The sequence below is a fragment of the Callithrix jacchus genome, chromosome X (assembly GCF_049354715.1).
Source record: "Callithrix jacchus isolate 240 chromosome X, calJac240_pri, whole genome shotgun sequence".
Taxonomy (NCBI): Eukaryota; Metazoa; Chordata; class Mammalia; order Primates; family Cebidae; genus Callithrix; species Callithrix jacchus.
Genome location: NC_133524.1, coordinates 53,351,701 through 53,379,305, shown reverse-complemented (window position 1 = coordinate 53,379,305; position 27,605 = coordinate 53,351,701). Strand labels below are relative to the sequence as shown.

General features: G+C 46.5%; 1 protein-coding gene and 1 long non-coding RNA gene across 4 annotated transcripts in view; both read right to left on the bottom strand.

The window, feature by feature from the left end:
* LOC103790240 (uncharacterized) overlaps positions 1-14,881 on the bottom strand; it is a 79,176-nt gene extending 64,295 nt beyond the window's left edge. For both annotated transcript variants that reach the window (XR_013531741.1, XR_013531742.1), the window contains exons 1-3: positions 14,752-14,881; positions 14,465-14,539; positions 9,393-9,526 (exon numbers count right to left, since the gene is read on the bottom strand). This is a non-coding gene — a long non-coding RNA (uncharacterized LOC103790240). The remainder of the gene's footprint in view (positions 1-9,392; positions 9,527-14,464; positions 14,540-14,751) is intronic.
* A 5,492-nt stretch (positions 14,882-20,373) lies between these two features.
* Positions 20,374-26,477, bottom strand: TSPYL2 (TSPY like 2). 2 transcript variants are annotated; one of them, XM_035288238.3, is made up of 7 exons: positions 25,521-26,477; positions 24,243-24,320; positions 24,002-24,113; positions 23,766-23,911; positions 23,545-23,639; positions 22,548-23,236; positions 20,374-21,131 (listed from the first exon to the last, which is right to left on the bottom strand). In XM_035288238.3, exons 1-7 carry the CDS (start codon positions 26,337-26,339, stop codon positions 20,986-20,988), a joined length of 2,085 nt encoding a protein of 694 aa, XP_035144129.1. In that variant the 5' UTR covers positions 26,340-26,477; the 3' UTR covers positions 20,374-20,985. The 2 variants fall into 2 exon arrangements, with proteins under 2 accessions (XP_035144129.1, XP_035144130.1); XM_035288239.3 differs by having other exon boundaries at positions 23,563-23,639.
* Between the last annotated feature and the right edge of the window lie 1,128 nt (positions 26,478-27,605).

The window sequence follows — 27,605 nt, the reverse complement described above, 5'->3', positions numbered from 1 at the left end:
CTTGGGCTCAAGCAATCTTCCCACCTCAGCCTCCCAAGTATGTAGGACTACAGGTGCACACCACCACAGCCAGCTAATTTTTAATTTTTTTTTGTAGAGACAGGTCTCACTGTGTTGCCCAGGCTGGTCTCAGACTCCTAAATTCAAGCAGTCCTTTCACTTTGGCTTCCCAAAGTGCTGGTATTACCAGCTTTGTTCTTTTTGCTCAAGATTAATTTGACCATTTGCTGTCTTTTGTGGTTTATACAGATTTTAGTATTTTTTTCATTTTTCTGTAAAAAAAAATCATGGAACTTTTTTTTTTTTTTTTGAGGCAGAGTTTTGCTTTTGTTGCCCAGGCTGGAGTGCAATGGCTTGATCTCGGCTCACCGCAACCTCTGCCTCCCAGGTTCAAGTGATTCTCCTGTCTTAGCCTCCCAAGTAGCTGGGATTACAGGCATGTGCCACCATGCCCAGCTAATTTTGCATTTTTAGTAGAGGTGGGGTTTCTCCATGTTCGTCAGGCTGGTCTCCCTCCCATCCTCAGGTGATCTGCCCACCTCTGCCTCCCAAAGTGCTGGGATTACAGGTGTGAGCCACTATGCCCAGCCATCATGGAATTTTTGTAGGGATTGCATTCAATTTGTAGAACACTTGGAGTAGTATGGACATTTTAACAATATTAATTTTTCCAATTCATGATCACAGGGTATCTTTCCATGTATTTGTATCATCTTCAGTTTCATTCATCAATGTCTTTAGGGTACAGGTCTTTTATGTATTTTAGTAGAGAAGGGGTTTCACCATGTTGGCCAGGATGGTCTCGATCTCCTGACCTCATGATCCGCCCACCTCGGCCTCCCAAAGTGCTGGGATTACAGGCATGAGTCACCGTGCCTGACCTAAAAATTTTTTTTGAATTAAAAAAATCAAATTTTAAGGTAGTATCAAAAAGAATAAAATGCCCATGGATAAATTTAACAAAGGAACTATAAGACTTGTAGTGAAAACTATAAAACACTCCTGAAAGAAATTAAAGATCTAAAAAAAAAAACCCATGTTCACAAACTATTAAGACAATATTGTTAAATGACAATACTCCCCAAGTTGATATATAGAGATTCAACATAATCTCTATGAGAATTCCAGTTGTCCTTTTTTTTTTTAAAAAAAGAAATTGACAAACTGCTGAGTATGGTAGATCATGCTTGTAATCCCAGCACTTTGGGAGGACAAAGCAGGAGGATTGTTTGAAGCCAGGAGTTTGATACCAGCCTGGGCTTAAAAGCAAGACCCTGTCTCTTAAAGAAAAAAAAAAAAGCAAAGAGGATCACTTGAGCCCAGGAGTCCAAGGCTGCAGTGAAGTATGATCATACCATTGCACTCCAGCCTGGGCAGCAGAGAAAGATCCTATGTGTAAAGGAAAAGAAAAAAAAGAAAGAAATTGGAAAGCTGATCCTAAAATTCATATGAAAATTCAAGGATAGCCAAAATAATCTTGAAAAAGAATGAAGTTAGAGGACGCTCACTTCCTGATTTCAAAACTTACTACAATTATAGTAATTAATAAGACAGTGTGATCTAGCAGAGTGAAAGACATACAAATCAATGGAATAGAGAGTCCAGAAGTTAACCTTTATGTTTGTTTTATGGTCAATTCTTTATTTTTTTTTCAGAGATGAGGTGTCACTACGTTGCCCAGGCTGGCCCTGAACTCCTGGGCTAAACTGATCCTCCTGCTTCAGCCTCTCTAGTAGCAGGGACTACAGATGGGTGTCACCATGCCTGGTCTATGGTTGATTTTTTATAAGGTTGCCAAGACAATCCAATGGTAAAAAGAGTATTTTTCAACAAAAGGTGCTGAAAAAACTAAATATCCATGTCCGAAGAATAAACTTGTACCCCTACTCTCACACAATACACAAAAGTTACCTCAAAATGGACTGAGTACAGTGGTTCATGCCTGTAATCCCAGCCCTTTGGGAGGCTGAGGTGGGAGGATCACTTGAGCTCATGAGTTTGAGACCAGCATGAGCAATACTGGGAGATCTCATGTCTACAAAAAATACAAAAGTTAGCTGGGTGTGATGGCTCATAGCTGTAGTGTCAGCTGCTCGGGAGGCTGAGGTGGGGGGGATCACTTGAGCCTAGGAAGTCAAGGCTGTAGAGAGCTGTGATCATGTCACTGCACTATAGCCTGGGTGACAGAATGAGACCCTGTCTTGAAACAAAAATAACTCAAAATGGATCACTGTCTTAAATGTAAGAGTTAAAATAATAAAATTCCTAGAAGAAAACATAGGAATAAACCTCTGTCACCTTGAGTTAGACAATGATTTACTGGATATAATACCAAATGCCCAAGTGACAAAAAAATAGGTAAGCTAGACATCACAGAAAGTAAAAACTACTGTACATCAAAAGATACCATCAATAAAACGAAAAGACAACCCACAGAATGGGAGAAAATACTTGCAATTCATATTATCTGACAAAAGACTTATATCCAGACATACAAAGAAATCCTGGCTGGGTGCAGTGGCTCACACCTGTAATCCCAGCACTTTGGGAGGCTGAGGCAGGCAGACTGCCTGAGCTCAGGAGTTGGAGACCAGCTGGGCAACACGGTGAAACCCTACCTCTACTAAAATACAAGAAAAAAAAATTGGCCAGGCATGGTGGTATGTGCCTGTAGTCCCAGCTACATGGGAGGCCGAGGCAGGAGAATTGTTTGAACTCAGGAAGCAGAGGTTACAGTGAGCCAAGATCACACCACTGTACTCTAGCTTGGGCGACAGAGCAAGACTTCATCTCCAAAAAAAAAAAAAAAAAAAAAAAGAAGTCCTGCAACTCAGTAATAAAAAGACACATAATTCAGTTAAAAAATGGGCTACGAATTTGAATAGACATTTCTCCAAAGATATACAAACACATAAAAGAACATTCAATATCATGAATTATTAGGGAAATGAAAATTAAAAGTATAATGAGACACCATTTTCATACTCACTAGGATGGCTATAATAAAAAAGACAATCAAAAAGTGTTTATGAGGATATGGAGAAATTGAAACCTTCATACATTGCTGGTAGGAATGTAAAATGGCATAGCCACTTTTGCAAACAGTTTGATAGTTCCTCAAAAAGTAAAATGTAATGCCAGGCATCATGGCTGACACCTATAATCCCACTAGTTTGGGAGGCCGAGTAGGGCAGATCACTTGGGCCCAGAAGTTTGAGACCAGTTCGGGCAACATGGCAAAATTCCATCTCTACAAAAAACACAAAAATTAGCCAGGTGTCCTGGCACATGCCCTTGGTCCCAGCCACTCAGGAGGCTCAAGTAGGAGGATCACTTGAGTCCAGGAGGCAGAGGTTGCAGTGAGCCAACATCGAGCCACTGCATTCCAGTCTGGACGACAGAGTGAGAAAAGAAAAGATCACTGTCTCAAAAAGAAAAAGAAAGTTAAACACAGAGCCACCATATGACAGCAATTCTACTCCTAGCTATCCACCCAAGAGGAAACAAAACATATATCCACACAAAAACTTGTACACCAATGTTCAGAGAAACATGAGTCATATTGGCCAAACATGAAAGCAACTGAATTGACCAACCGAGGAATGGATAAACAAAATATGGTAGATCCATACAACACAATATTATTTGGCAATAGGAAGGAATGATACATGCAACAACATGGATGGACCTCAAAACATTATGCTAAGCGAAAGAAGCCAGCCATCAAGACCAGTATCTTGTATGATAGCATTTATATGGAATATCTAGAATAGACAAATCTCTAGATAGAGACAGAAAGTATATTAGTGGGTGGCTAAGACTGGGTAGAAGACTAACAGGAAGTGACTGCTAATGAGTATGAAGCTTCTTTGGTGGGGGAGGGGGACGAAAATGTTCTAAAGTTGATCATGTTTGGGAGGCCGAAGCAGGTGGAACACTTGAGGTCAGTAGTTTGAGACCAGACTGGTCAACATGGCAAAATCCTGTCTCTACTAAAAATACAAAAATTAGCTATGTGTGGTGGTGCCTGCCTGTAATCCTGGCTACTTGGGAGGCTGAGGCAGGAGAATCACTTGAACCAAGAGGCAGAAGTTGCAGTGAGTCAAAACTGCACCACTGCACTCCAGCCTGGGTCACAGCATGAGACTCTGTCTGAAAAAATAAAAATAAATAAATAAAACTACTAAACTGTATACTTTTATTTATTTATAACAGTATTTATTATTATTTTTAACAGTACCCTTTAAAAGGGTGAATTTTACTTAGGAGGTTGAGGCCAGAGGATCACTTGAGCCCAGGAGTTCAAGTCCAGCCTGGGCAATATAGTAAGACCCTGTCTCAAAAATAAATAAATAAAAGGTGAATTGAATGATATGTGACATATATCTCAATGAAGTTGCAATGAAAAGATGGAAGAAGTAACAGAATGTCTATGTGCTAATGAGAATGATCTTGCAGAGAGGGGAAAACTGGTAGAACCATGTCCTCAAGTAGGTGAGAGACAATAGGATCAAGTGACAAAGTAGAGAGAGACAAGATTTTGATGACAGTAGGAGTAGCTTATCTAGAACAGAGACGAAGGCAGAGTATATGTGTACAGATGCTGTGTGGTGGTTGGATGTCATGGTGGGAATTGGTAGATGTTTTATTCCAATGGTTTTCATTTTTTTCAGTCAAGTAAGAAGCCTGAGTGTAAGGATGGGAGAGGAAATGTTGAAGATGTCAGGAGAGAAGGTATGAAACAATCTAGGAGGGCAGGAGAGGAAATGCAATGGAGCAGAGAGCTGGATTTAGCCAAGGCTGAGGCTATGCCCTGTAAAGTGGACGGTAAGTACGCTGAAGTGACAGAGGGCAAAGGGATGTGAGACTCTGCCCAGGAATGATTGTAACAGTGGGCCATGGAATCTAAGCTGATTAAAGGAGGAACATGGGAGCATGGGGGAAGTGAAGGAAGTGAAAACGTTCAGTCCCAGTGGGGTTGAAGGACTGCTGGAGCTGGAGTACTAGCTGGGGTGGGCTAGAAAAATAGGAGGTACTGGCTTCTTGAAACTGAGTATATGGAAACAATGCAGTCATGGGTACTGATAAGACCAAAGGTCAGGCCCGATGTGGTGGCTCATGCCTGTAATTCCAGCACTTTGGGAGGCTGAGTAGGGTGATCACTTGAGGTCAGGAGTTTGAAACCAGCCAGGCCAACATGGTGAAATGCCTTCTCTACAAAAATTAGCTGGGTGTGGTGGCAGGCACCTGTAATCTCAGCTACTCTGGAGGCTGAGGCAGGAAAATCACTTGAACCCGGAAGGCAGAGGCTGCAGTGAGCTGAGATCGTACCACTGCACTCCAGCCCGGGTGACAGAGTGAGACTCTGTCTCAAAAAAAAAAAAAAAAAAAAAGTCAGACTATTGGAGTAGGTAGCTGAGGAGGAACTGAAAGGCAAGATCATTGTGGGGTAGTAAATCACAGAACTGACAGATGAAAATACTGGAAGGATCAGCTATAAAGATACTAAAATCACCAAGAATTAGGACTGGACCAGTGTTAAAAAGAATGACAGCGAGATCATAGCTAATGTAGAAATGGTAATGACAGGGGCAGATATGTGTGTATGTCTGTATATGATGATACAAAGTGGTAGTTGATGGTATATTCTGATGATTTGAGATTTACAACAGGGTGGTTGATATTTACATAATCTCAAAGTATTAAATCACCTACTAATCATGAAGGAGGGCTGGGCGCGGTGGCTCACGCCTGTAATCCCAGCACTTTGGGAGGCCAAGGCGGGTGGATCACGAGGTCGAGAGATCGAGACTATCCTGGTCAACATGGTGAAACCCCGTCTCTACTAAATATACAAAAAATTATCTGGGCACAGTGGTGTGTGCCTGTAATCCCAGCTACTCAGGAGGCTGAGGCAGGAGAATTGCCTGAACCCAGGAGGCGGAGGTTGCGGTGAGCCGAGATGCGCCATTGCACTCCAGCCTGGGTAACAAGAGCAAAACTCTGTCTCAAAAAAAAAAAAAAAAAAAAAATCACGAAGGAAAAAAGAGGAACTACAGTGGAAAAACCTGACAGACACCACCTTAAACAAGGACTCAAAGTGAACAAAACCAGTATCAGGACAAAATGACATCACGTGCCTCCTGACAGGAAGCACTGAAGACATAACTTCTCTTCTGCAGTATTCTCACTAAAATTACACAACTTGAATATTATCACAGTGAAACTTGAGACAAATCCAAATTCTATGAAATAACTGTCCAGGACTCTTCTAAATGGTCAAAATAATAAAAGACAAAGAAAGACTAAAGAACTGTTCCATATTGTTAATGCCCAAGGAAGCATGATGACTAAATGTAATGTGGGAGCCTGAACGGAATCCTTGAAAAGAAATGTGGCACTAGTGGAAAAACTGATGTAATCTAAATAAACCCTGCAGTTTCATTAAGAGTACAGGCAATAGCTCATTTATTGTGTTGCACTTTATGGCACTTCACAGATACTATGTCTTTCACTAATTGAAGGTTTGTGGCAATGTTGCATTGAGCAAATCTATTAGTACCACTTTTCCAACAGCATGTATTCACTTAGTGTCTCTGTCCTACATTTTGGTAATTTTCACATTTCAAACCTTTTATTCTATCTGTTACAGTGATCTGTGATCAGTGCTTTTTTTTTTTTTTTTTTTTTTGAGACAGGGTTTCAAGACTATTGCCCAGGCTGGAGTGCAGTTGTGTGATCCCAGCTCACTGCAGCCTTTGCCTCCTGGGCTCAAGCGATTCTCCTGCCTCAGCCTCCCCGAGTAGCTGGGACTGGAGGCACATGTCACGACGCCCAGCTTAATTTTTGTATTTTTTGCAGAGACAGAGTTTCACCATCTTGCCCACGCTGGTCTTGAACTACTGAGTTCAAGCAATCTGCCCACCTCGGCCTCCCAAAGTGCTAGGATTATGGGCGTGAGCTACTGCACCCTGCCTAGATCAGTGATTTTGGTGTAACTATTGTAACTGTTTTAGAGTACCATGAACCAAACCAGTATAAGATGGCAGGCCAGGCGCGGTGGCTCAAGCCTGTAATCCCAGCACTTTGGGAGGCCGAGGCGGGTGGATCACGAGGTCAACAGATCGAGACCATCCTGGTCAACATGGTGAAACCCCGTCTCTACTAAAAATTACAAAAAATTAGCTGGGCATGGTGGCATGTGCCTGTAATCCCAGCTACTCAGGAGGCTGAGGCAGGAGAATTGCCTGAACCCAGGGGGCGGAGGTTGCAGTGAGCCGAGATCGCGCCATTGCACTCCAGCCTGGGTAACAAGAGCAAAACTCCATCTCAAAAAAAAAAAAAAAAAAAAGATGGCAAACTGGGCTGGATGTGGTGGCTCACGCCTGTAATCCCAGCACTTTGGGAGGCCGAGGTGGACGGATCACAAGGTCAAGAGATCGAGACCATTCTGGCTAACATGGTGAAACCCTGTCTCTACTAAGAATACAAAAATTAGCTGGGCATGGTGGCGCATGCCTGTAATTCCAGCTACTTGGGAGGCTAAGGCAGGAGAATTGCTTGAACCCAGGAGGCGGAGGTTGCAGTGAGCCGAGATGGCGCCACTGCACTCCAGCCTGATGAGAGAGTGAGACTCTGTCTCAAAAAAAAAACCAAACAAACAGAAAAACAAAACAAAAAAAAGATGGCAAACTGAACTGACAAATATGTATGTTCTGACTACTCCACTGATGGGCTATTCCTCTGTTTCTCTCCCTCTCCTCAGGCCTCCCTATTCCGAGACACAACAATATTGAAATTAGGCCAATTAATAACCCCACAATGGCTTCTAAGTATTCGAGTGAAAGGAAGAGTCTCAACATCTCTCACTTTATTTACTTATTTTATTTTTTAGAGATGGGGTCTTGCCATCTTGCCCACGCTGGTCTGGAACTCCTGAGCTCAGACAGTCCTCCCGCTTCAGCCTCCCAAACTGCCAGGATTACAGGCATGAGCCATTGCACCCGGCCTTCAACATCTCTCACTTTAAATCAAAGGCTGGAAATAATTAAGGTTTGTGAGGAAGGCATGTTGAAAGCCGAGAGGCCAAAGGCTAGGCTTCTCACGCCGAACAGTTAGCCAAGTTGCGAATGCAAAGGAAAAGTTTTCAAAGGAAATTAAAAGTGCTATTCCAGTGAACACATGAGTGATAAGACAGTGAAACAGTGTTATTGTGGATATAGAGAAAGTTTCGGTGGTCTGGCTAGACAATCAAACCAGCCACAAGATTTCATTAAGCTAAAGCTTAATTCAGAGCAAGGCCCTAACTCTCTTCAATTCTATGAAGGCTGAGAAAGGTAAGGAAGCTGCAAGAAGAAAAGTTGAAAGCCAGTAAAAGTTGGTTCATGAGGTTTAAGGAAAGAAGCCATCTCCATAACATAAAAGAGCAAGGTGGAGCAACAAGTACTGATGTAGAAGCTGCAGGAATTTATGAGGAAAAATCTAGCCAAGACAGTTGATGAACCACAGATTTTGTTTTTATTATTATTATTTTTTAAAGACAGTTTTACTCTTGTTGCCCAGGCTGGAGTGCAGGGGTGCAATCTTGGCTCACTGCAATCTCCGCCTTCCAGTTTCAAGTGATTCTCCTGCCTCAGCCTTCTGAGTAGCTGGGATTACAGGCACCCGCCAACACGACTGGCTAATTTTTGTATTTTTAGTAGAGATAGGGTTTCACCATGTTGGCCAGGCTGGTCTCAAACTCCAGACCTCGTGATCCGCCCACCTCAGCCTCCTAAAGTGCTGGGATTACAGATGTGAGCCACTGCACCCGGCCAACAGATTTTCAATGTAGATGAAACAGCTTTATGTTGGGAGAAGATGCCATCTAGGACTTTCACAGCTAGAGAGAAGTCAATGCCTGGCTTCAAAGTTTCAAAGGACAGGATGACTCTCTTATTAGAGGCTCATGCAGCTGGTGACTTTTAACTTGATGCCAGTGTTCATTTACCATTCTGAAAATCCTAGGGTCTTTGTACTCTGTCTGTGCTCTATAAATGGAACAACAAAGGCTGGATGACAGCAAATCTGTTTATAGCATAGTTTACTAAATACTTTAAGCCCACTGCTGAGACCTGGCACTCAGATAAAAAGATTCCATTCAAAATATTACTGTTTATTGACAATGTACCCGAACACCTAAGAGCTCTGATGGAAATGTACAAGGAGATTCACACTGTTTTCATGCCTGCTAACACAACATCCATTCTGCAGCCCATGTATCAAGGAGTAATACTGACTTTCAGATCTTATTATTTAGAAAATACATTCCGTAAGGCTATAGTTGCCAAAGACAGTGATTCCTTTGATGGATCTGGGAAAAGTAAATTGAAAATATTCTGGAAAGGACTCACCATTCTAGAAGTCATTAAGAACATCTGTGATACATGAGAGGTCAAAATATCAACATTAACAGGAGTGTAGAAGAAGTTAACTCCAACCCTCAGGGATGACTTTCAGGGGTTCAAGACTTCAGAAGAGGAAGTAACTGCAGAGATGGTGGAAATAACAAGAGAATCAGAATTAGAAGTGGGGTCTGAAGAAGTGACTGAACTGCTGCCATCTCACGACAAAACTTTTTTTTTTCTTGAGATGGAGTCTCGCTCTGTTGCCCAGGCTGGAGTACAGTGGTGTGGTCTCAACTCACTGCAACCTCCACCTCCTGGGTTCAAGAGATTCTCCTGCCTCAGCCTCCTGAACAGCTGGGATTACAGGCACCCACCACCACACCTGGCTAATTTTTTTGTATATTTAGTAGAGTCGGGGTTTCACCATGCTGGCCAGGCTGGTCTTGAACTCCTGACCTCAGCGATCTACCCGCCTTGGCCTCCCAAAGTGCTGAGATTACAGGTGTGACCACTGCACCTGACCCATGATAAAACTTTAATAGAGCCTGGGTAACGAAGTGAGACCCTGTATCCACATAAATATTTTTAAAAATTCCTGGGCATGGTGGCATATACCTGTGGTCCCAGCTACTCCAGAGGCTGAGGCAGGAAGATTGCTTGAGGCCAGGAGTTAGAGACTAGCCTGGACAACATAACAGGACTCCACCTCTGCAAAATTTTTAAAATTGGCTGGGCATGGTGGCCCGCACCCATACTTCCAGCTACTTGGGAGGCTGAGGCAGGAGGACTGCTTGAGCCTGGGAGAGCTAGAGTGAGCCATGACTGTGCCACTACACTCTAGCCTGGGTGATAGAGGTGAGATCCCGTCTCAGAAAAGAAGTTAGTAGATGAGGAGTTGCTTCTTATGGGTGAGCAAAACAGTGATTTCCTGGGATGGAATCTACTCCTGGCGAAGATGCTGGGAATACTGTGGAAATGACAACAAAGGATTTAGAGTATTACGTAATCCTAACAAAGCAGTAGCAGGGTTTGAGAGGACTGACTCCAGTTTTGAAAGAAGTTCTACTGTGGATAAAATGCTATTAAACAGAATAACGTGCTACAGAGAAACCTTTTATGAAAGCAAGAGTCAATGCAGCAAACTTTATTAATGTCTTATTTTAAGAATTTGCCATAGCCACCCCAACCAGCAACCACCACCCTGTTCAGTCAGCAGCCATCAACACCGAGGTAAGACCCTTCACCAGCAAAAAATTACAACTTGCTGAAGCCTCAGATGATCATTAGCATTTTTTAGGAATATAGCATTTTAAAATTAAGGTATATACTTTTTTGATACAATGCTATTATATACTTAATAGACTATAGTACGATGTAAACATAACTTTTATATGCACTGAGAAGCCAAAAAATTCATCTGACTTGCTTTATTGTGTTGGTCTGGAACTGAACCTGTGATATGCCTGTATGTACCAATGTTAATTTTGTAGTTAAACTGTAATTATATAATTTCTTTCTTTTTTTTTTTTTTTTTTTGAGATAGAGTCTATGTCGCCCAGGCTAGAGTGCAGTGGTGCGATCTCAGCTCATTGCAACATCTGCCTCCTGGGTTCCAGCAATTCTCCTGCCTCAGCCTCCCAAGTAGCTGGGATTATAGGTGTGTGGCACCACACCCAGCTAATTTTTGTATTTTTAGTAGAGATGGAGTTTCACTACGTTGGCCAGGCTGGTCTTGAACTCCTGACCTCAGGTGATCCACCCCCTCAACCTCCCAAAGTGCTGGGATTACAGGTGTGAGCCACTGCACCCAGACTGTAGTTATATAATTTCTTAACATTTGGAAAATCTAAGTGAAGAATATATGAGAATTCTTGTAAATTTTTGCAGCTTTTTAAAAGTCTGAAATTATTTTATGTTCAAAAATTCTTGGGCAGGCCTGGTGGCTCACACCTGTAATCCCAGCAATCTGGGAGGCTGAGGTGGGTGGATCACTTGAGGTTAGGAATTCAAGACCAGCCTAGCCAACATGGTGAGACCCCGTCTCTACTAAAAATACAAAAATTAGCTGGGCATGGTGGTATGTGCCTGTAGTCCCAGCTACTCGGGAGGCTGAGGCAGGAGAATCACTTGAACCTGGGGGGCAGAGGTTGCAGTGAGCCAAAATCATGCCACTGCACTCTCGCCTGGGCAACAGAGTGAGATTCCATCTCAAAAAAAACAGAACAGGCCAGGTGCAGTGGCTCAAGCCTGTAATCCCAGCACTTTGGAAGGCTGAGGCGGGTGGATCATGAGGTCAAGAGATCGAGACCATCCTGGTCAACATGGTGAAACCTCGTCTCTACTCAAAATACAAAAAATTAGCTGGGCATGGTGGTGCGTGCCTATAATGGAGGCTGAGGCAGGAGAACTGCCTGAACCCAGGAGGCGGAGGTTGCGGTGAGCCAAGATCGTGCCATTGCACTCTAGCCTGGGTAACAAGAGCGAAACTCCATCTCAAAAAAGTGATTCTCCTACCTCAGCCTCCCAAGTAGCTGGGACTACAGGCACATGCCACCAAGTCTGGCTAATTTTTGTATTATTAGTAGAGATGGGGTTTTACCATGTTGGCCAGGCTGGTCTTGAAGTCTTGACCTCAGGTGATCCACCCGCCTTGGCCTCCCAAAGTGCTGGGATTACAGGTGTGAGCCACAATGCCCGACCTATTTTTTTTTTTTTTAAGACAGGGTCTGGCTGTCACCCAGGCTGGATGGAAGTGGTGTGATCTCAAATCACTGCAACCTCCTCCTCCCAGGCTCAAGCAGTCCTCCCATCTCAGCTGCGCAAGTAGCTGGGACCACAGGTATGTGCCACAACACCCAGCTAATTTTTGTAGAGACGGGGTTTTACAACGTTGCCCAGGCTGGTCTCGAACTCCTGGACTCAAGCGATCTACCCACCATGGCCTCCTAAAGTGCTGGCATTACAGGTGTGAGCCATCACACTTGGCCCTGTTTGGGGGGCATTTTTGACTGTGACAATAATTGGAGATCATCAGTGACAACCCTGGCTACAGACCAGGGACGCTCAGCCCTCTGCAGTGTAAAGGATAGCTTCACACCACAAAGAATCATACCACATCCCATACACCTTTAGAGTATCTCAGCAGACATTCATGTAGGTGAAAAACCTGTTTATTTATTCTTTTATTCATTCAACAAATATTCACTGAGAGAAAGTTTACCAGGTGTCAAGCACTACTTTAGGTAATAGGTTTATATCAGAGAACACAAAAGACAAAAATCCCTGCCCTTCTGGAGCTTACAATTGAGTGGGAGAGTCAGACAATCAACAGCAAACATACTAAGCACTTAACACTACACTGTGAAGAAGGTGTAGAATGCCACGGAACAGATAGAGCAGGGGCATGATAGGAGAGAGCCGGGATTTTAAACCGGATGGTCAGAGGGGCCCTCTGAGAAAGTGACAGCTGAGTAGAGGCCTGAAGGAAGTAAGGGCCTGAGCCTTGTGGATATTTGAGGAAAGAGCATTTCAAGTACACAAAACCCCCGAGGTGTAAGTGTTCCTAAGGTGTTCAAATAATAATGAGGCCAGCATGAGTGGACAGAGTGAACAAGGAGGGAGAGTGGTGGGAGATAAGGTCAGAGAGGTTAAGAGGGTCTAATCATGGATAGACCCTCTTAAAATATATACTGATTTTTCCAGAAATTCAAGAACCATATAAATTGAGAAACTAATCCACATTGTTTTGTTTAGAACTTTGTGAAGAAAGTTCATCATTTAGGAAAACTGTGTCACCCTACCTGTGGCTTCTGAGCCACCAATCAACACACATGTAGCTGTCACTATCATTAAGTGTAAGACCATTTCATTAGGTCTTCTAGTGGAGTCATATCCCAGTCTTTAAATACATATGATGTAATATACAGTAATATTATATATTATGTGATATTATATAATAATTTTATATATTACTCTTCCTTTACTACTCCCTATATTACAATTAGGGTATTGTATTAGTTTTCAGGGAATTATGTGTGTAGATAGATTCTATTTTCTATGCACTTCATTTTAGAATAGCAAAGCATTCCAAGATATACCTTATATATATAAAGAAAGCAATGTTGGGTCCAACAGGTATGAGAACGACCAAAGCATAGTGAGAAAATAAAGGCAGTATTCAGAAGCCAGGATGAGAATGGAGGGAATTTTGCTGATAGCTGAAGGTGAGTTCCTTAAGGCCTGGTCAAAGGATTTCAGGATGGAAACAGAAAATAGGATGTCCAGGGCTGTATGGAGATGTAACCAGGAGATCTGTGGGCTTCTTGTAGTGACTAACCTTATATAAGGGGCCATTAAAAAGTTTTTTAATCTAAGTTGCTGCCCACTTTGGGTGTCTTTACCTGTTTAACAGAGTAGGCTGGGGAGCAAAGAGAGTTCTCTCCTCAATGAGACCAGAAGTAACCCAAAGCCAGGCTCCATTTTTCACCCACAGCACAGGTAGGAGCCCCGGGCTAAGCTCATGTCCTCGGGCCAAACTTATTGCTATAAACTATGCACCTCTAGCCTCTTTAGGGTTAAGAAAGAAACAAGTAAAAAGAGGAAAAACAGTAACAGAGAAAGACAAGCATTCCGAAAGATCCAATGGAGAAAAGGTCAGAGACAGAAAAGACAGAGATCAAGAGAGACAATATGCTTTTGAATCAAGATAGTCATTATTTATTGAAAATCTTCTAGGGACAGAGTGCTAGGCAAAGTAACGCACATGCACTGTCTCAGGTACAGATTATTAGATCCCCATTTGACAGATGAGGAAACTGAGGCCCAGGTGGGTGAAGGAGATGGCTCAAGGTCTCATAGCTGGTTTAAACTGGTCAGGTCAGCATCTTATGTCTACTATGTCTCAAAAGGGAGACAGACAGAAAGAGACAGAAATGGGAGAGGATATGCAGACACAGACACGAACGCAGATGATCCTGTGAGCGGCAGGCCTGCACGGAATCATTTCGAAAGACCCCGAGGGTAGCAGGTGGGGCCGCGGAGGACAGCACCGGGCACCGAGTGTTCTGCAGGGTACTCACTTGGTTGCCGGCTGGGAGCCGCAGGACTATTCGGCCTCTCTTTGCTACCCGCAGGATCCTCCGCTACCAGCTGACCTAGGGTTTAGAGGCCGCCCAGTTAAAAGCTCGCGCAGGCCCCACCCCTCGCACGCTCCGGCCGGCCTCTTCCCGCTGCTACTCCCCCCAACCGCCAGGATGCCAGGATGAGAATAAACGGAATTTTGCTGATAACCGAAGGTGAGTTCCCTAAGGCCTGGTCAAAGGAGCTCAGGATGGAAAAAGAAAATAAGACGTCCAGGGCTTCTTACCTTACACCTCCTGCCGTCAGCGTCGGCGCAAACGCTCCTGTCGCCGCCGCCGTCGTCGCCGCCGCCGTCGCCGTCGCGCGCGCGCACGCGTTGATACGAGGACCTTACAGCATGATCTGGAAGATACACTGAACGCGACCCTTCCGCGGGCTGGAGCGCGAGCAGGAGCACGGACCTACGCCGCTACGGACAGCTCCCCGGCTCCCATTGGAGGATTGCCCTTCTGCCTTTCCTGGGATTGGTTGGGAATGGAGGCACTTTATTTCTGTCCCCGAGGCTTAGATCCAAATTTAGGAAAATTCTGCCCCTTCGGGGGACTTTGGTTGGTTTAAGAGCCAAGCCCACACTTTAACAGGATTGGCCAGGAAAGGAGTTCTTGTCTTTATCAGTTTCCGGTCTATTTGACGGGGTTGGTGGGGGGCTCGTTGGGAATACGCAGGCGCGAGTCACCGAACAATCGAGAGATGCTTGGCTTCTTTGACGTCTTACTCTCCATAAGCCACCTTGCACTGCCTCTGCTCTGCTAAGAGACGCGATTCGCACCCAGTTTCCCACGGCTCCACACCCACCTGCAGGGATCCCTGAGCCAGTTTTCTCTCGCTCAAAGTGAGCAGAGTTCCTAATTCCACATGCATGGAGGATGAGGTGGTTATAGGGATGTGGCGCGGCACCCACCGGTCCCTGATACTGAGACACGGTCAAGTGACAACCTTGCTAGGTGCCTCAGTTTAACCATCTGGAAATGGAAAGATGTTTTGAAATTTTCCTCACAATGCGTGACGATAAAATGAGAGAACATATAAATCAGTTGCCTGGGGGATAAATAATTAAGTTCTCTCCTCCAAGTTCTTTCCCAGTGCTCAGGCGGACAGAACTTCCGACCCAGAGAGGCAAACTAACTTATTTGAAGTCACACAGCAGGTCCCACCCCTCGCGCGCTCTGGCCCTGTCTCTTCCCATTGCCACTCCCCACAACGACCAGTCTTTAAGGCGTCTCACCATACACCGCCGGCAGTCGGCGCAATAAGACCCAGAATAAAACTCAGGCCTTTCGTCTTCCAAAGGAAAGCTGTTTAAGAAGGAAGGAGAGAAGGGAAGGACCCTCTTATTTGCAAGAGTTCTTAATTTGGATTCTACAGACCTCTAATCGAGTCTGGGGACAGGGTTTGGAGAGGTCCTTGAATTTGGATGGGAACAAATTTACATCTTTATTTTCCCTCTCCTCTTACGGAAATTTAGCATTTTTTCAATAAAGAATATAACTAGCCATAGTAGCAGTAGTAGTAACAGTACTGATGGTCACTGATAGAAATCAGAGATTTTCATATCACGTTATAGATATTGCAGATCTCTTGAAAATAATAATCTCGATTATTTAAAAATCATGATAGTCATTAGACCCTCCATTAAATCTTATGATTTAATGGATGAATGGGGAGTACATATACAATTATACTATAGTACATATTTGCTTTTTCCATATTTTAATAACTATATTTCAATATAACCAATTTCTTTTGTAATCTAGATATTTTATTCTATGAACTTAAAACGATTTTTTTTTCTGTGAAAAGGTCCAGCTGGGCGCAGTGGCTCACGCCTGCAATCCCAGCACTTTGGGAGATGGAGGTGGGCAAATCACCTGAGGTCAGGAGTTCCAGACCAGCCGGGCCAACATGGTGAAACCCTGTCTCTACTAAAAATACAAAAATTAGCCTGCTGTGGTGGCAGGTGCCTGTAATCCCAGTTACTTGTGAGGCTGAGGCAGGAGAATCACTTGAACTCAGGAGGTGGAGGTTACAGTGAGCCAAGACCGCCCCACTGCACTCCAGCCTGGATGACAAGAGCGAGACTCCATTGAAAGAAAGAAAGAAGGAAAGGAAGGAAGGAAGGAAGGAAGGAAGGAAGGAAGGAAGAAAGAAAGAAAGAAAGAAAGAAAGAAAGAAAGAAAGAAAGAAAGAAAGAAAAGGTCCATAGGTTTCACTAGATCACCAAAAGGGTCCATGGCACAAAAATATTAAGAATATTTGTCTTGGACCCTAGGCTCCAGGAGGACAAAGACTTGCCCTATCTTGTTTCCTTGCTGTATCCCTTTCACCCAGTTCAGTACTTCAGGCACACAGTAGGTACTCATAAGTGTTTACTGAATGAATAATAGGATTCCTTCCCAACCATTCTGCACACCCCCAATTGGGGGAGCCAGTGCTGGTCCTTTGGATCACCTAAGGAGGGACATTCTTCAATCTGGTTTTGTCCCTGCCAATCTGATTCTGCTCACAGAAGTAGATGGCAATTTAAAGTTCTGGTCCCAGGAAATCCCAGGAACCTCCCACCCAGGAGCAGGGCCCTGTGCTGCAAATGAGTGATGGTAAGCTAGGAAGAATATGAAGACAAGTAGTTTCAACATGGGAACAGGCCCTAGGGCACATTTGGCCCATGACTCTTTATCCTCCTGGTTTCTGTTTAAGGTCTTAGCCAATAGGTCTGGTCTTCTCTGGCCTTCAGTGAAGACAAAATCTTGGGGCTAGATGTGACCTTAAAGACCTAGAACAGCCCTCCCTTTCAGAGGTCCAGACTGAAGAGTGAGGGCACAGGGAACAAGATGTTACTCTGGGAAAAGAACATCCTGTCCTCCCATGCCTCAGCCAAGGACATGAGCACCCTGGCCAACTATATTAGACTCCTACGATTGACTCTTAAGAGCATCCCTGAAGAGGAAGACCAGAGGCCCTCTCTAACAGGGTGGGTGAACAAAAGTATCAAATGCCAGGATGATTCCCAGTTAGTCATGAAAGAAAACATCAGACTAATCCTGATTAAGGGACATTCTATAAAATACCTGACCAGTACTCCTCAAATGACTCCAGGTCATTAAAAAAAAAGGAAAGCCTGAGAAAGTGTCATAGCCAAGAAGAGCTTAAGGAGACAAAAGATGACTAAATGTAGTATGCTATTCTGGATGGAATCTTGGAGCAGAAAAAGGACATTAAGTTAAAACTAAGGAAATCGGAATAAAGTATGGACGTTAATTAATAATAATGTACTGATATTGTTTCATTAACTGTGACGAATGCATCACACTAATGTAAACTGTTAATAAGGAAAACTTGCTGTGGGGTATACGGAATTTCTCTGTTATCTTCACAATAATTCTGTAAATTTAAAACTGTTCTGAAATTAAGTTTATTTTAAAAAACTTAATTGGGGAGACAGAGAGGAACCAGGGAAGAGCACAATGAAAGCCAGACTTCAGAGACCCACTTCAAGGCTAGACTCTGTCTTGAGAATTTAGGCACGTTGCTTCTCCTGGACTGATCCCCTAGCATGATAAGCATCAGTTCATAGAGGGAAAACTGAGGTCCTCTAGAGAGGACAAGGAGAGTCATGTTGTAAGGTAGGGCCGACTGAGGCAAGAGTAACCAGGCTGGCTACTCTGGCTCTGATTGGCTAGGATCCTTTGGCAGGCTGACCTCTTCCGGGCCTACTCCAATGCCTTTGCCCCTGCTGCTTTCCCCTCCCCTCCTCTTCACCTCATGCTCATTGGGGTTGGCTCCAGATATTGCATGTAGATGTCTCTTTTCTCTACACAAGATGCCTTGACTTAGGATCCTGCACTTTCAGCTCTGGCCTTGAGGTATTGCATTACTTTGGGCAAGACATTCCCCTTTCTGAGCCTCAGTCCTCCCTACCCACCTCTGACAGCGCATCAAAACCTCCATCCTGTCCCCAAAACATTTATCAGAATCATGGAGAGATGTGTCCAGGATCTGGTATTCCGACCATCTCACAGAGGAGACCCAGAGAGGGAAGGGGACTTGCCAAAGGTCTCACACCAACCTGGCAGTCATCTTGACTCATCTCCTTCCATATCTAAAGCCTGTCGAGTCCAACATCTTGAAAGCTCTCATAGAATAGACAAATTGCTCATGTGGAAGAATTCCAACTAATTTATATACATACTTCCTTCTTAAGGAAATGGAGCATAACTCCTCATTCCTTAAGCATGGGCTGCACTTAGTTGGCTTCCTTCCAAGAGTCCAGCAGGGAAAAAGGGAAAGAGGAATAGCTTTACAGTGGAGAAACCTGATGGACACTACCTCCTCCAGGTGATCAAAGTTAACATCAACAGTGATAAGTCATATTGATAGTACATGCCCTTGACATGATCTAGTGAAAATGGCATTTTACTTCTGTGGTCTTCCTTCCCCAAACCATATTCCCAGTTAGTCATGAAAGAAAACATCAGACTAATCCTGATTAAGGGACATTCTATAAAATACCTGACCAGTACTCCTCAAATGACTCCAGGTCATTAAAAAAAAAGGAAAGCCTGAGAAAGTGTCATAGCCAAGAAGAGCTTAAGGAGACAAAGATGACTAAATGTAGTATGCTATTCTGGATGGAATCTTGGAGCAGAAAAAGGACATTAAGTTAAAACTAAGGAAATCGGAATAAAGTATGGACGTTAATTAATAATAATGTACTGATATTGTTTCATTAACTGTGACGAATGCATCACACTAATGTAAACTGTTAATAAGGAAAACTTGCTGTGGGGTATATGGAATTTCTCTGTTATCTTCACAATAATTCTGTAAATTTAAAACTGTTCTGAAATTAAGTTTATTTTAAAAAACCTCCCGTATCTGCCCCCATCTTGCCAATCTCACCTGAGGTCTAGCGTCTATTTCCTTACTGCTCTGCTTCCTTCCAGTCCGTTCTCCTGGCAGCCAGCAGAGGGCATTCTCTAAAACGCAAATCTAACCTAACCATATCTGAAGCCTTCCAGCAAAATAAAGGCGTTGGATGGAAAGTTCCGGAGGCATGGTATAAAAGACCGATTCAGATGTCTCAATAAAAGTTATTGTGATCCAGAACAAATCTGGGAAATATTTCTGGCGCCCACTGAGATAAAATTTATGTACCTAAACTTAATGTAACTCAGCCTTTCCAAGGTCTCCCGGATAAAGCTTTTCAGATGTCCAACTCCCTGCGTTCCATCCCTTCGCACAGTTACGTAGTTAATTTCCCTTTGTTCTTCCTTTATCTCTACGAACACTCCTCTGCCTGAGCTATCTTTTCCTGTCTTCTTCCCCACGCCCGCTCCAGGGACTGTACCAGCTCCCGAAGACAAGAGAGCGCTCTTGCATAATTGGGTTGTGATATCCGGACTGAAGTCGTTTTTTTATTTTTATTAAACACGAATGAGGAAAATGGATTCCTTTGGCTCCGCACGGCCCTATCACTCTAGGCCCGAGGAAAGGTTTGACGCACTATAAATTAAAAGATGAATCACTGATAAATGATGTTTTACGGGGCAGGGTGTCTCTATGCGCATGCGCCTGAGGGGAAGGCGTGAGAAGCCCTTTGCTACCTGGCTGGGTCCGCCGCGGGCGCCAGGAGAGGGAGGGGCCTCCTCAGCCTCGCCCTGCCATTGGCCAGGATGGTCCGCATTGGTCTGACGCAACGTCTCTGCGGCCTGGCGGAGCCCGACCCCCACCCGCCGAACCCCCGCAACTACTGTTACAGGCTACTGCGTAGGCCAGGTGGCTCCGTGTGGGTCTGGGGGAAACCAACCGGTGGGGCCCGGGCCCCTGGCGAAACAAAAGACTCGAAGCGACATTTTGAATTTGCTCAGAATTTTATTAGGGTTAACAGGGTCCAGGGAGAGAGGCGTGCCTTCTGGGGGAGGGGGACAAGAATACCGCAAAGATTACCGCAAAGAATACCGCAATGGCGAAGCGGCCTTGCATAGACACCGAGGCGGGCTAGCGGCGCGGCGGGAAGAGAAAAGGGACGGAGAGAGAACTTGGGAGAGCAGGGTGGCAACAGTGCTCCAAGGGCACTGCGCAGCTGTGACAAGGGCCACAGCGGCCCCTCCCCGCTTCAGGGTCAGGGTGTCCACTCCACACAGCACAGGGATTGGGGCTGGGGCCAACACTGACTGGGAGAAGAGGGGCAGAGGGGCCCTGACCAAGGCATCACAATACAATTAGCAGCACACAGAAGCCTGCAGGGGTGGAGGGCCAAAACAAGGGGGCTAGCCCCCTTTTCCTCCCCCCAAAATAAGAACTGTGCAATGACTAAACCATAAAAATAAACTTTAAACCCGTGTACGAAGTCGGTCACCCCCCAGAAGTGCAATATGGGGCCGCGTGGCCCTAGCTGAAGGGGAGGGCAAATGGGGTAAGGGGTGGGGGATACAGAGAGATGATCCCTGAAAGGGCAAAACCTTTACCCGGTTTTCCCCCTCTTCCCAGGGTTGGCCCAACCGTTTGGGATCTGAACCACTTCCTCCACATCAGAGTCGTCTGAATCTTCCCCTTCTTCCCAGACAGCTTCAATTCCTTCCTCCTCATAGATGTCATCTTGCTGGATGCCTGCATAGGGGAGAAGCAACGAAGGGGAAATGGAGTTAGGCAGTTAGATGAGCAGCTAGGTGTCACGCTAAAAGGGAACACAGTCGATAGCCTGGGACAATTTGCCAAGCACCTCTGCTTGGAATGGCCAAGAGTGTGTGCGTGCGTACTCAAGCAAGCCCACATGAGGGAGTTGGAGCGAGGCAGGCAAGCAGGCAGTGCGGACTCCCTGCCTCTGTCCAGTCAAAACTGATACATCTCTGACAGATGTGTCTTCTTGAGCTCTGACCTCAGCTGAATAAACCTATTCATCTCTAGGCATCTTCCTTGCTCCTTTCCACGTTTGATCCAAACAGGCCCTTGTCTATCTTCTTCAACCCAATTCCCCACCCCCACTCGCACCCTCCTCAGGGCTGGGCAGACAGCTCTGCCTCTTCTTCTCTGAGAGGAGACGCCATCAGGTGGGAAGGGAAAAGGACTGAGAAGCCCTGTTTCCCCGTCTTACCTGAACTTGTCTAGATTGAAGCTCCACATTCATTCAATACCTCTTCCCATAGCGCGCTGGCCCTGCCTCAGTGGAAGTTTGCCAGTGACCCATGGCCAAAAAACCCCCAAGAGCAGTTGATTTTCCTACCCCTTCTACCTCCCATCTGATTAATTCTCAGAGCTCTAATAATTCTGAAGTTATTCTCAGAGACCTTAAGCTGCTAACGTAACTGTACAAGAGGGTATTATTATATGCAGTACTTGCCCAACATATACAACCACTGAAACCTTTTGTGAGAAGCAGCTGTCAGATCTGGTGAAGGATCCTCAGGACCTAATTTTGGAAACCCTGTCAGACATACCATGCATTTTCACCCTTCCAGGTCCTTGTTCAGATGATCATGGAGAATGCTCCATAATGATCCTCAGTGTGAATGCAGCCTCCAATTCAAATGTCACCTTCTTCCTCTAGCTCTCCCCTGCCTGCCTCCCCCTGACTCTTGAGGTAGAACTGGCTGCACCCTTCTCTGGGCTCAGAGAGCATACTGTTCACTTCACGCTCTGCTCCTAGCACAAGCCTGGGAATTTGCCAAAGGCCAAGGCTGGGTACAGAGTGTGCTGAAATGCAATGTTTTGCCACTCCCCCACCTCGATGTGAAATGTCCTTTTTAGTTTTCTACCCACTGTCTCCTATCTCTGTGTACTCTCCATCTTTTGCTCTGTTACAACTGTCTACCTATCACCTAGAAGTAAAATGATTTTTTGGGGGTTCTGTTACATTTTTTAAGTTAAATGTTCTCTGGAATTCCTTTGTTTAAAAAGTTGCTCAGAATGCTTTTTGTTTCCTCCATAAACGCAGATTGTGTTCATGCCTTGATACCGTCCTCGGCCAGGCTTGCTCTGAAAGAAAAGAGGGAAGACCGGTGGGAGAAGGGGGGGCGGTTAGCTCACCTTCCTCAATGCCCTCTTCTTCTTCCACTGATTCGTCTGAGATGATCTCTATCACGTCTGTGTAGTCATGCTGCTCCTTCTCAAGGTCTTCAATAACCTTCTCATAGTACTCAACGTCTCTGTCGTCGTCATCATCATCGCTGCCTTCATTGTCACCTTCATTGCCATCATCATCACTACCCTCATTGTCTCCTTCATTGCCATCATTATCTTCATCATCACTGTCCTCATCTGCTTCATTGTCACTGTCACTGCTGTCCTGGTTGTTGCCATGGCTGCCCCAGATGCCACCTTTGAAGAAGTTGTTGCCATAAGTGTTCTTGTTATCGTCAGGGTTCTCTTTGTTGTCATCGGTGTTCTTGTTATTGTCTTCAGGGTTCTCATTGTTGTCATCGGCACTCTCATTGTTGTCAGTGGTTTCGTTGTCATCAGCACTCTCATTGTTATCGGTGGTCTCGTTGTTGGGGGCCTCATTGTGGTCTGGGCTCTCGCTGTCGAAGATGTTCTCATTGATGTCAGTTACCTCGTTGTCAGTGGTCTCAAAGTAGTCGGTGGTCTCCATGAAGTCAGAGATCTTGATATCATGAATTGTCTCATCAATGTCTGAGATGTCGCTGAAAATGTCTTCCACTGCATAATAGTCGGGGGCATCTTCCATGATCACCACCTCACATCTGTCCTTGGTTTTACTGTAGGGAAAGCTGTGGCTGAGTATGGGGTTGGTGGGAGGGGGTGTACTCATAGTACTCAAAGTTGGAAAGTAACTGGAGAAGCAGTAGGCTTTAAGGGATCCCAGGGATGGGGCTAGGGTGGATAAAGTCCCATTTCTGCCCCTGACTGTGTAACCTCAGGCCATTTCTGGGCATGATTCCCCACTTCTAAAACATATTCCACTGGGATTATCTCAAAGGTCCCTTTTGGCTCTATAAATCCTGTCTTACACTAGTCTTAGCCTCATCCCCAATAAACCCCTTCTCAGCCACCAAACCCCCATTACCGTTTCTTCATTTCTTGCCTCTTTCTCTTTGTCCTGGAGCCCCTTTCTCTCAGGTAGTAGCGTAGAGGGTTAACCCACAGATCATTCTTGATAATCTGTTGAAAAGGAGAGAAGGAATAAGAGCACCACGAGTACAAGCCCCAGATCCTACTCTTAATTCCCCACACACCCAGCCACAAGCCTAGCAAGGCCTTCTCTGGTGATGCCAGGAAGGGCCCCACCTCAGCAATCCTGTCAGCCTCTGGGAGGCTGTGGTTTGAGAACCAGCTGAAGAAGCTGTGGCTCGCATCCTGGTTCCCACGACGGCGGGCCTGGGGTTCCTGGCCCCGGTGCCAGCGAATTGGGGTTGAGTGAGACACCAGTCGGCCTAGGGAGAGAGAAGTCTATAGAGATGGGACAGAACAAGGACAGATTGGGTGGGAAGGAACATGGATTTTATGCTGGGACTGCTTCTTACCCGAGCGGTTGCGCTGGAACTCCTTGACAATCACCATGTTTGTGAAGTAGGGGTTTGTCTGGAAGTACAGCTTCATTTTGTAGCCCATGGAGATATGTCTGAGATCCTGTACCTGCTCCAGGTGGGGGTGATGGTGGAATCTGTCTCCCCCCACACACCATGGCCCTTCCCACCCACCTCCCCTCACCTCCAAGAACCAGATTCGTTGCCCGATCCTACTAAAAAATCTCTCTGGTCTGACCTGCAGATTGGTCAAGTAGCGGAAAATGTCTTCATCACGTCGGTTGATCAAAATTGAAATTCTGGGGTGGTTGAGGAACTGATGAGTGGAGCAGTTTAGGTCAAGGATTGACTATCCAGTGAAAGGGAGGGAGGAAAGGCCAGGGAGGGCACAGTAAGAGAGGCTGGAGTAGGATTCCTTCTATGTTCATGTGGTTTGTATGAAACAGGTGAGTCATGGGACATAACTCATACTTAATCCCATGATAAACCTCTGTTATGTGGCCCAGCAGGATGCTGAGAGTCTGTGTCCATGTGGTATATGTCACTGGGTGCTGAAGGCCCATGTCCAAGTGATGCTGTATCTGCTTTCTGAGGGCCTGTGGTCACATGATGTTTTATGTATGGGTGTTGAAGGTCCATGTCCACACGTGTAAATGGCTCTGATGGCTTGTGGTCAAGCGATGCCCTGTGTCTACATGCTGAGGACCTATGGTCATATTATACTGTGTCTAGGAGCTAAGATCCTATGTCTAGATGATATCGTATGCCTGGGTGCTTAGGGCCTCTATGTGCTGTTTTGTATGAGGGTACTAAGAGTCTGTATCCACATAATTCTATTAAGATGTTAAACTCATGTTCTTACCATGTTACACGTATATATATGTATCCCCCATCTACTACTCTTGCCTTTCCTTCATTTAACTCCTTTTCATCCATGCCTAGACACTCCCTCTCCTGACCCTTCAGGGGCTCCAGCCCCTCTCTAGCCCCTTGCCCTCCAATGAAAGGCTCTCTAGCCAGGATTGGGGTCTCTTAGTATCCTAAGCAAAGATCTAGGTTGAGAGAGCCTCGTATGGCTCAGGCACCCTTTCTAGGCAGTTACTCTGCTGTGTGCCTTTCCCCTCCCCCTCTTCAAGGTCTCCGAGTCAGTTCATCTTTTACGTGACCCTCCCCTACTCCTTTCACCATCTCTGGTCCAATTTTTCTGCTATGTATCCCTTTACTACCCCCTCTTTTATCATCTGTGATCCTTTTTTAATGCTATGTTCCTCCTCCTCCTCCCCCTTTCCTATCTGTGGTCCAGTTTTTATGCCCGCCCCTTCGTCATCTCCAGTGCAGCTCCTCTGCTGTTTTGCCCTCCTTCCAACCCTCTTCCATCCAGTCTAGTCCGTCTTCCGACAGGGGGCTCACGCCCATCTCTGGCTCTCCTCCACCCACTTTACCTTTTCTGTCCCTCCCCCACCTTCCCCTTTCCTGTCATGGGTTTCTGGCCCTTGAGTATAGAAGAGAAGGATACTGCTTTGACCCAGAAGCCAGGGATGTGCTGGATGATGAGGTCTCTGCGCTCCAGGAAGGGTCTTCGCATCTGGATGAACTTGCGCTTGAGACGCAGGAAGGCCTTGCCTGCCTTGATGTTCACCGCCTCCAGGTCCAGCTGAATATCCTCCAGTGCCTGCAGGATGCTCTCCATCCTCTCGGCATCTCTCTCTATGCCTTCCCTCTTCACCTTCCTCTGCTTCCTCCTCCTCCTCCGCCGCCGCCGCCTCCTGCTGCTCCTCTTACCCTCCTGCTCATCCTCATCGTCATCTTCCACTATGATGATCGCCTCTTCCTTGCTCTTTGGGTCAATTAATCTCTGGGGCCCCCACCCCACTGCGCTACAGGTTTCTAGGGCCCCCTCTCCACCAAAACTGCTGGACTCCACAACCTGAAAATCGATTTCCAGGCTCCCCCCCGGGACCTCAGGAGTGGGGAGTACTTCCAGGCTCTCCGTGGGCGGGGGCGCCTCCCCGTACCCCGACTCGATGGTAGGATCCCAGCCGGGACACCCAGCACCGAGTGTGAAGTATGCGCGGATCCCCCCCTCCTCGAGAATGACATAGGGAGGCGGCGGGGGCAGCGCGGGGCCCAGTCCCAACCCCCTCATATCGGCCAGCACCTGTGCTGCCTCTGTTTCCTCCTGGAGCCTCGGGCGCTGCTCGGGTGGAGGCAGGGGAAGTCGGAGGAGCGGCGGCGGCGGCGGCGGCGGCGGCGGCGGCGGCTGGTCGCGCTCTGGAGACTCGGAGCTGCTCAGGCGGCGGGTCTTGGCCGGAGGCCCCTCATCTGGGCGGTCCATGGCGACCGCGCTCGTACAGCTCAGGGGACTAGCACTCGCCCTCGCCCCTTCGCTCTCAGCCGCGTCGCTGCAGCTAGTCGCACAGGGAAGCAGAGCTGCGAAGACTCCCGCAACCAGCCGCCCTCACGGTCTCGCTCTGGCTCCCTCCCACAGCGCGCGCTCTACTACCTCCGCGCCAATCGCTGAAGCCCCGCCCCCTCCTGACGCAAGGGTCCGCTCGGCCTTGTCATTGGCTGCCGGCCGCCGCGGCGGCGCTCGCGCTCCCGCGACCCCTGCCCGCTCTAACGCAATCTGCTTGCCAACACCACACATCATCAGTTTCCGATTGGCTGCCCTCGGACCCGCCAATCAACGGGCTAACTCCCTCAGCGACGGGAGCGAAACTGCAGGGCGATTGGCTGCGACGAAGCTGGGGAAGAAGCCCCTCTCCCTCACCCTTTCAGCGTTTTATCCAATGGGAAAAGTACCAGTGGTTCTGAAGACGAAAAAACCAGACGAAAAACAAACGCAGGCGCTGAGCAGGATGTGCTCACGAGAAATTGGGAGAGCCTCGTTATCATTTCCCCCGCCCCCCTCCCCTCAGCAACTACGCACTTTTAAAAATCTGTCCCTTCCCCCATTTCCTTCAGCTCCTTCCCCAACTCCCCGCTTCTGCCCCTTCCCCCACCCTCGCTTCTCCCCTTCCCCATCCCTCCCTTCTGCCCCTTCTTCCATCCCTGCTTCTGCCCGTTCCCCCATCCCCCGCTTCTGCCCCTTCCCCTATTCCGCATTTCTGACCCCATCCCCCCACTTCTGCCCCTTTCCTCACCCCCACCCCCCCGCTTCTGCCCCTTTCCCCATCCCCCCACTTCTGCCCTTTCCCTCACCCCCGGACCCCTGCTTCTGCCCCTTCCCATCCCCTGACTTCTGCCCCTTCCCTCACCTCCCCCCCCCCCCGCACCGCTTCTGCCTCTTCCCCCACCCCCCGCGTCTGCCCTTTGGGTGAACTCTGCTGTCGCTCCTCGGGGCTCGGGGCTCGGGCTGCCCTACCGCCCGCACGTGCAATTTAGGCACCTAGGGTGTTTGGTTTGGGGGCCGGGATTTCACGTGGCGTTTTCCGTCTCTGCAAAATGGCTCTAGAAATAATCACACACACAAAAAAGTAACTTATTCTGCGTCATAAAAGTGATTGTGATTCAGCTCATCTGCTAGAATTTTCTAGCACTTTCTATCTCTTCATTTCTGCCCCTTTCCATCCTTTCTTCTCCCTTTCCCCAGTGTATACTG

Bases quoted from the DNA above. Each gene is read 5' to 3' on its own strand.
- TSPYL2 (XM_035288238.3), bottom strand. From the start codon at position 26,339: ATGGACCGCCCAGATGAGGGGCCTCCGGCCAAGACCCGCCGCCTGAGC. The intron at 24,114-24,242 runs GTCAGACCAGAG...CACCTGGAGCAG, and splicing joins GCTACTTGACCAATCTGCAG to GTACAGGATCTCAGACATAT. The intron at 21,132-22,547 runs GTGAGCTAACCG...TCCCCTATGCAG, and splicing joins AGAAGAGGGCATTGAGGAAG to GCATCCAGCAAGATGACATC.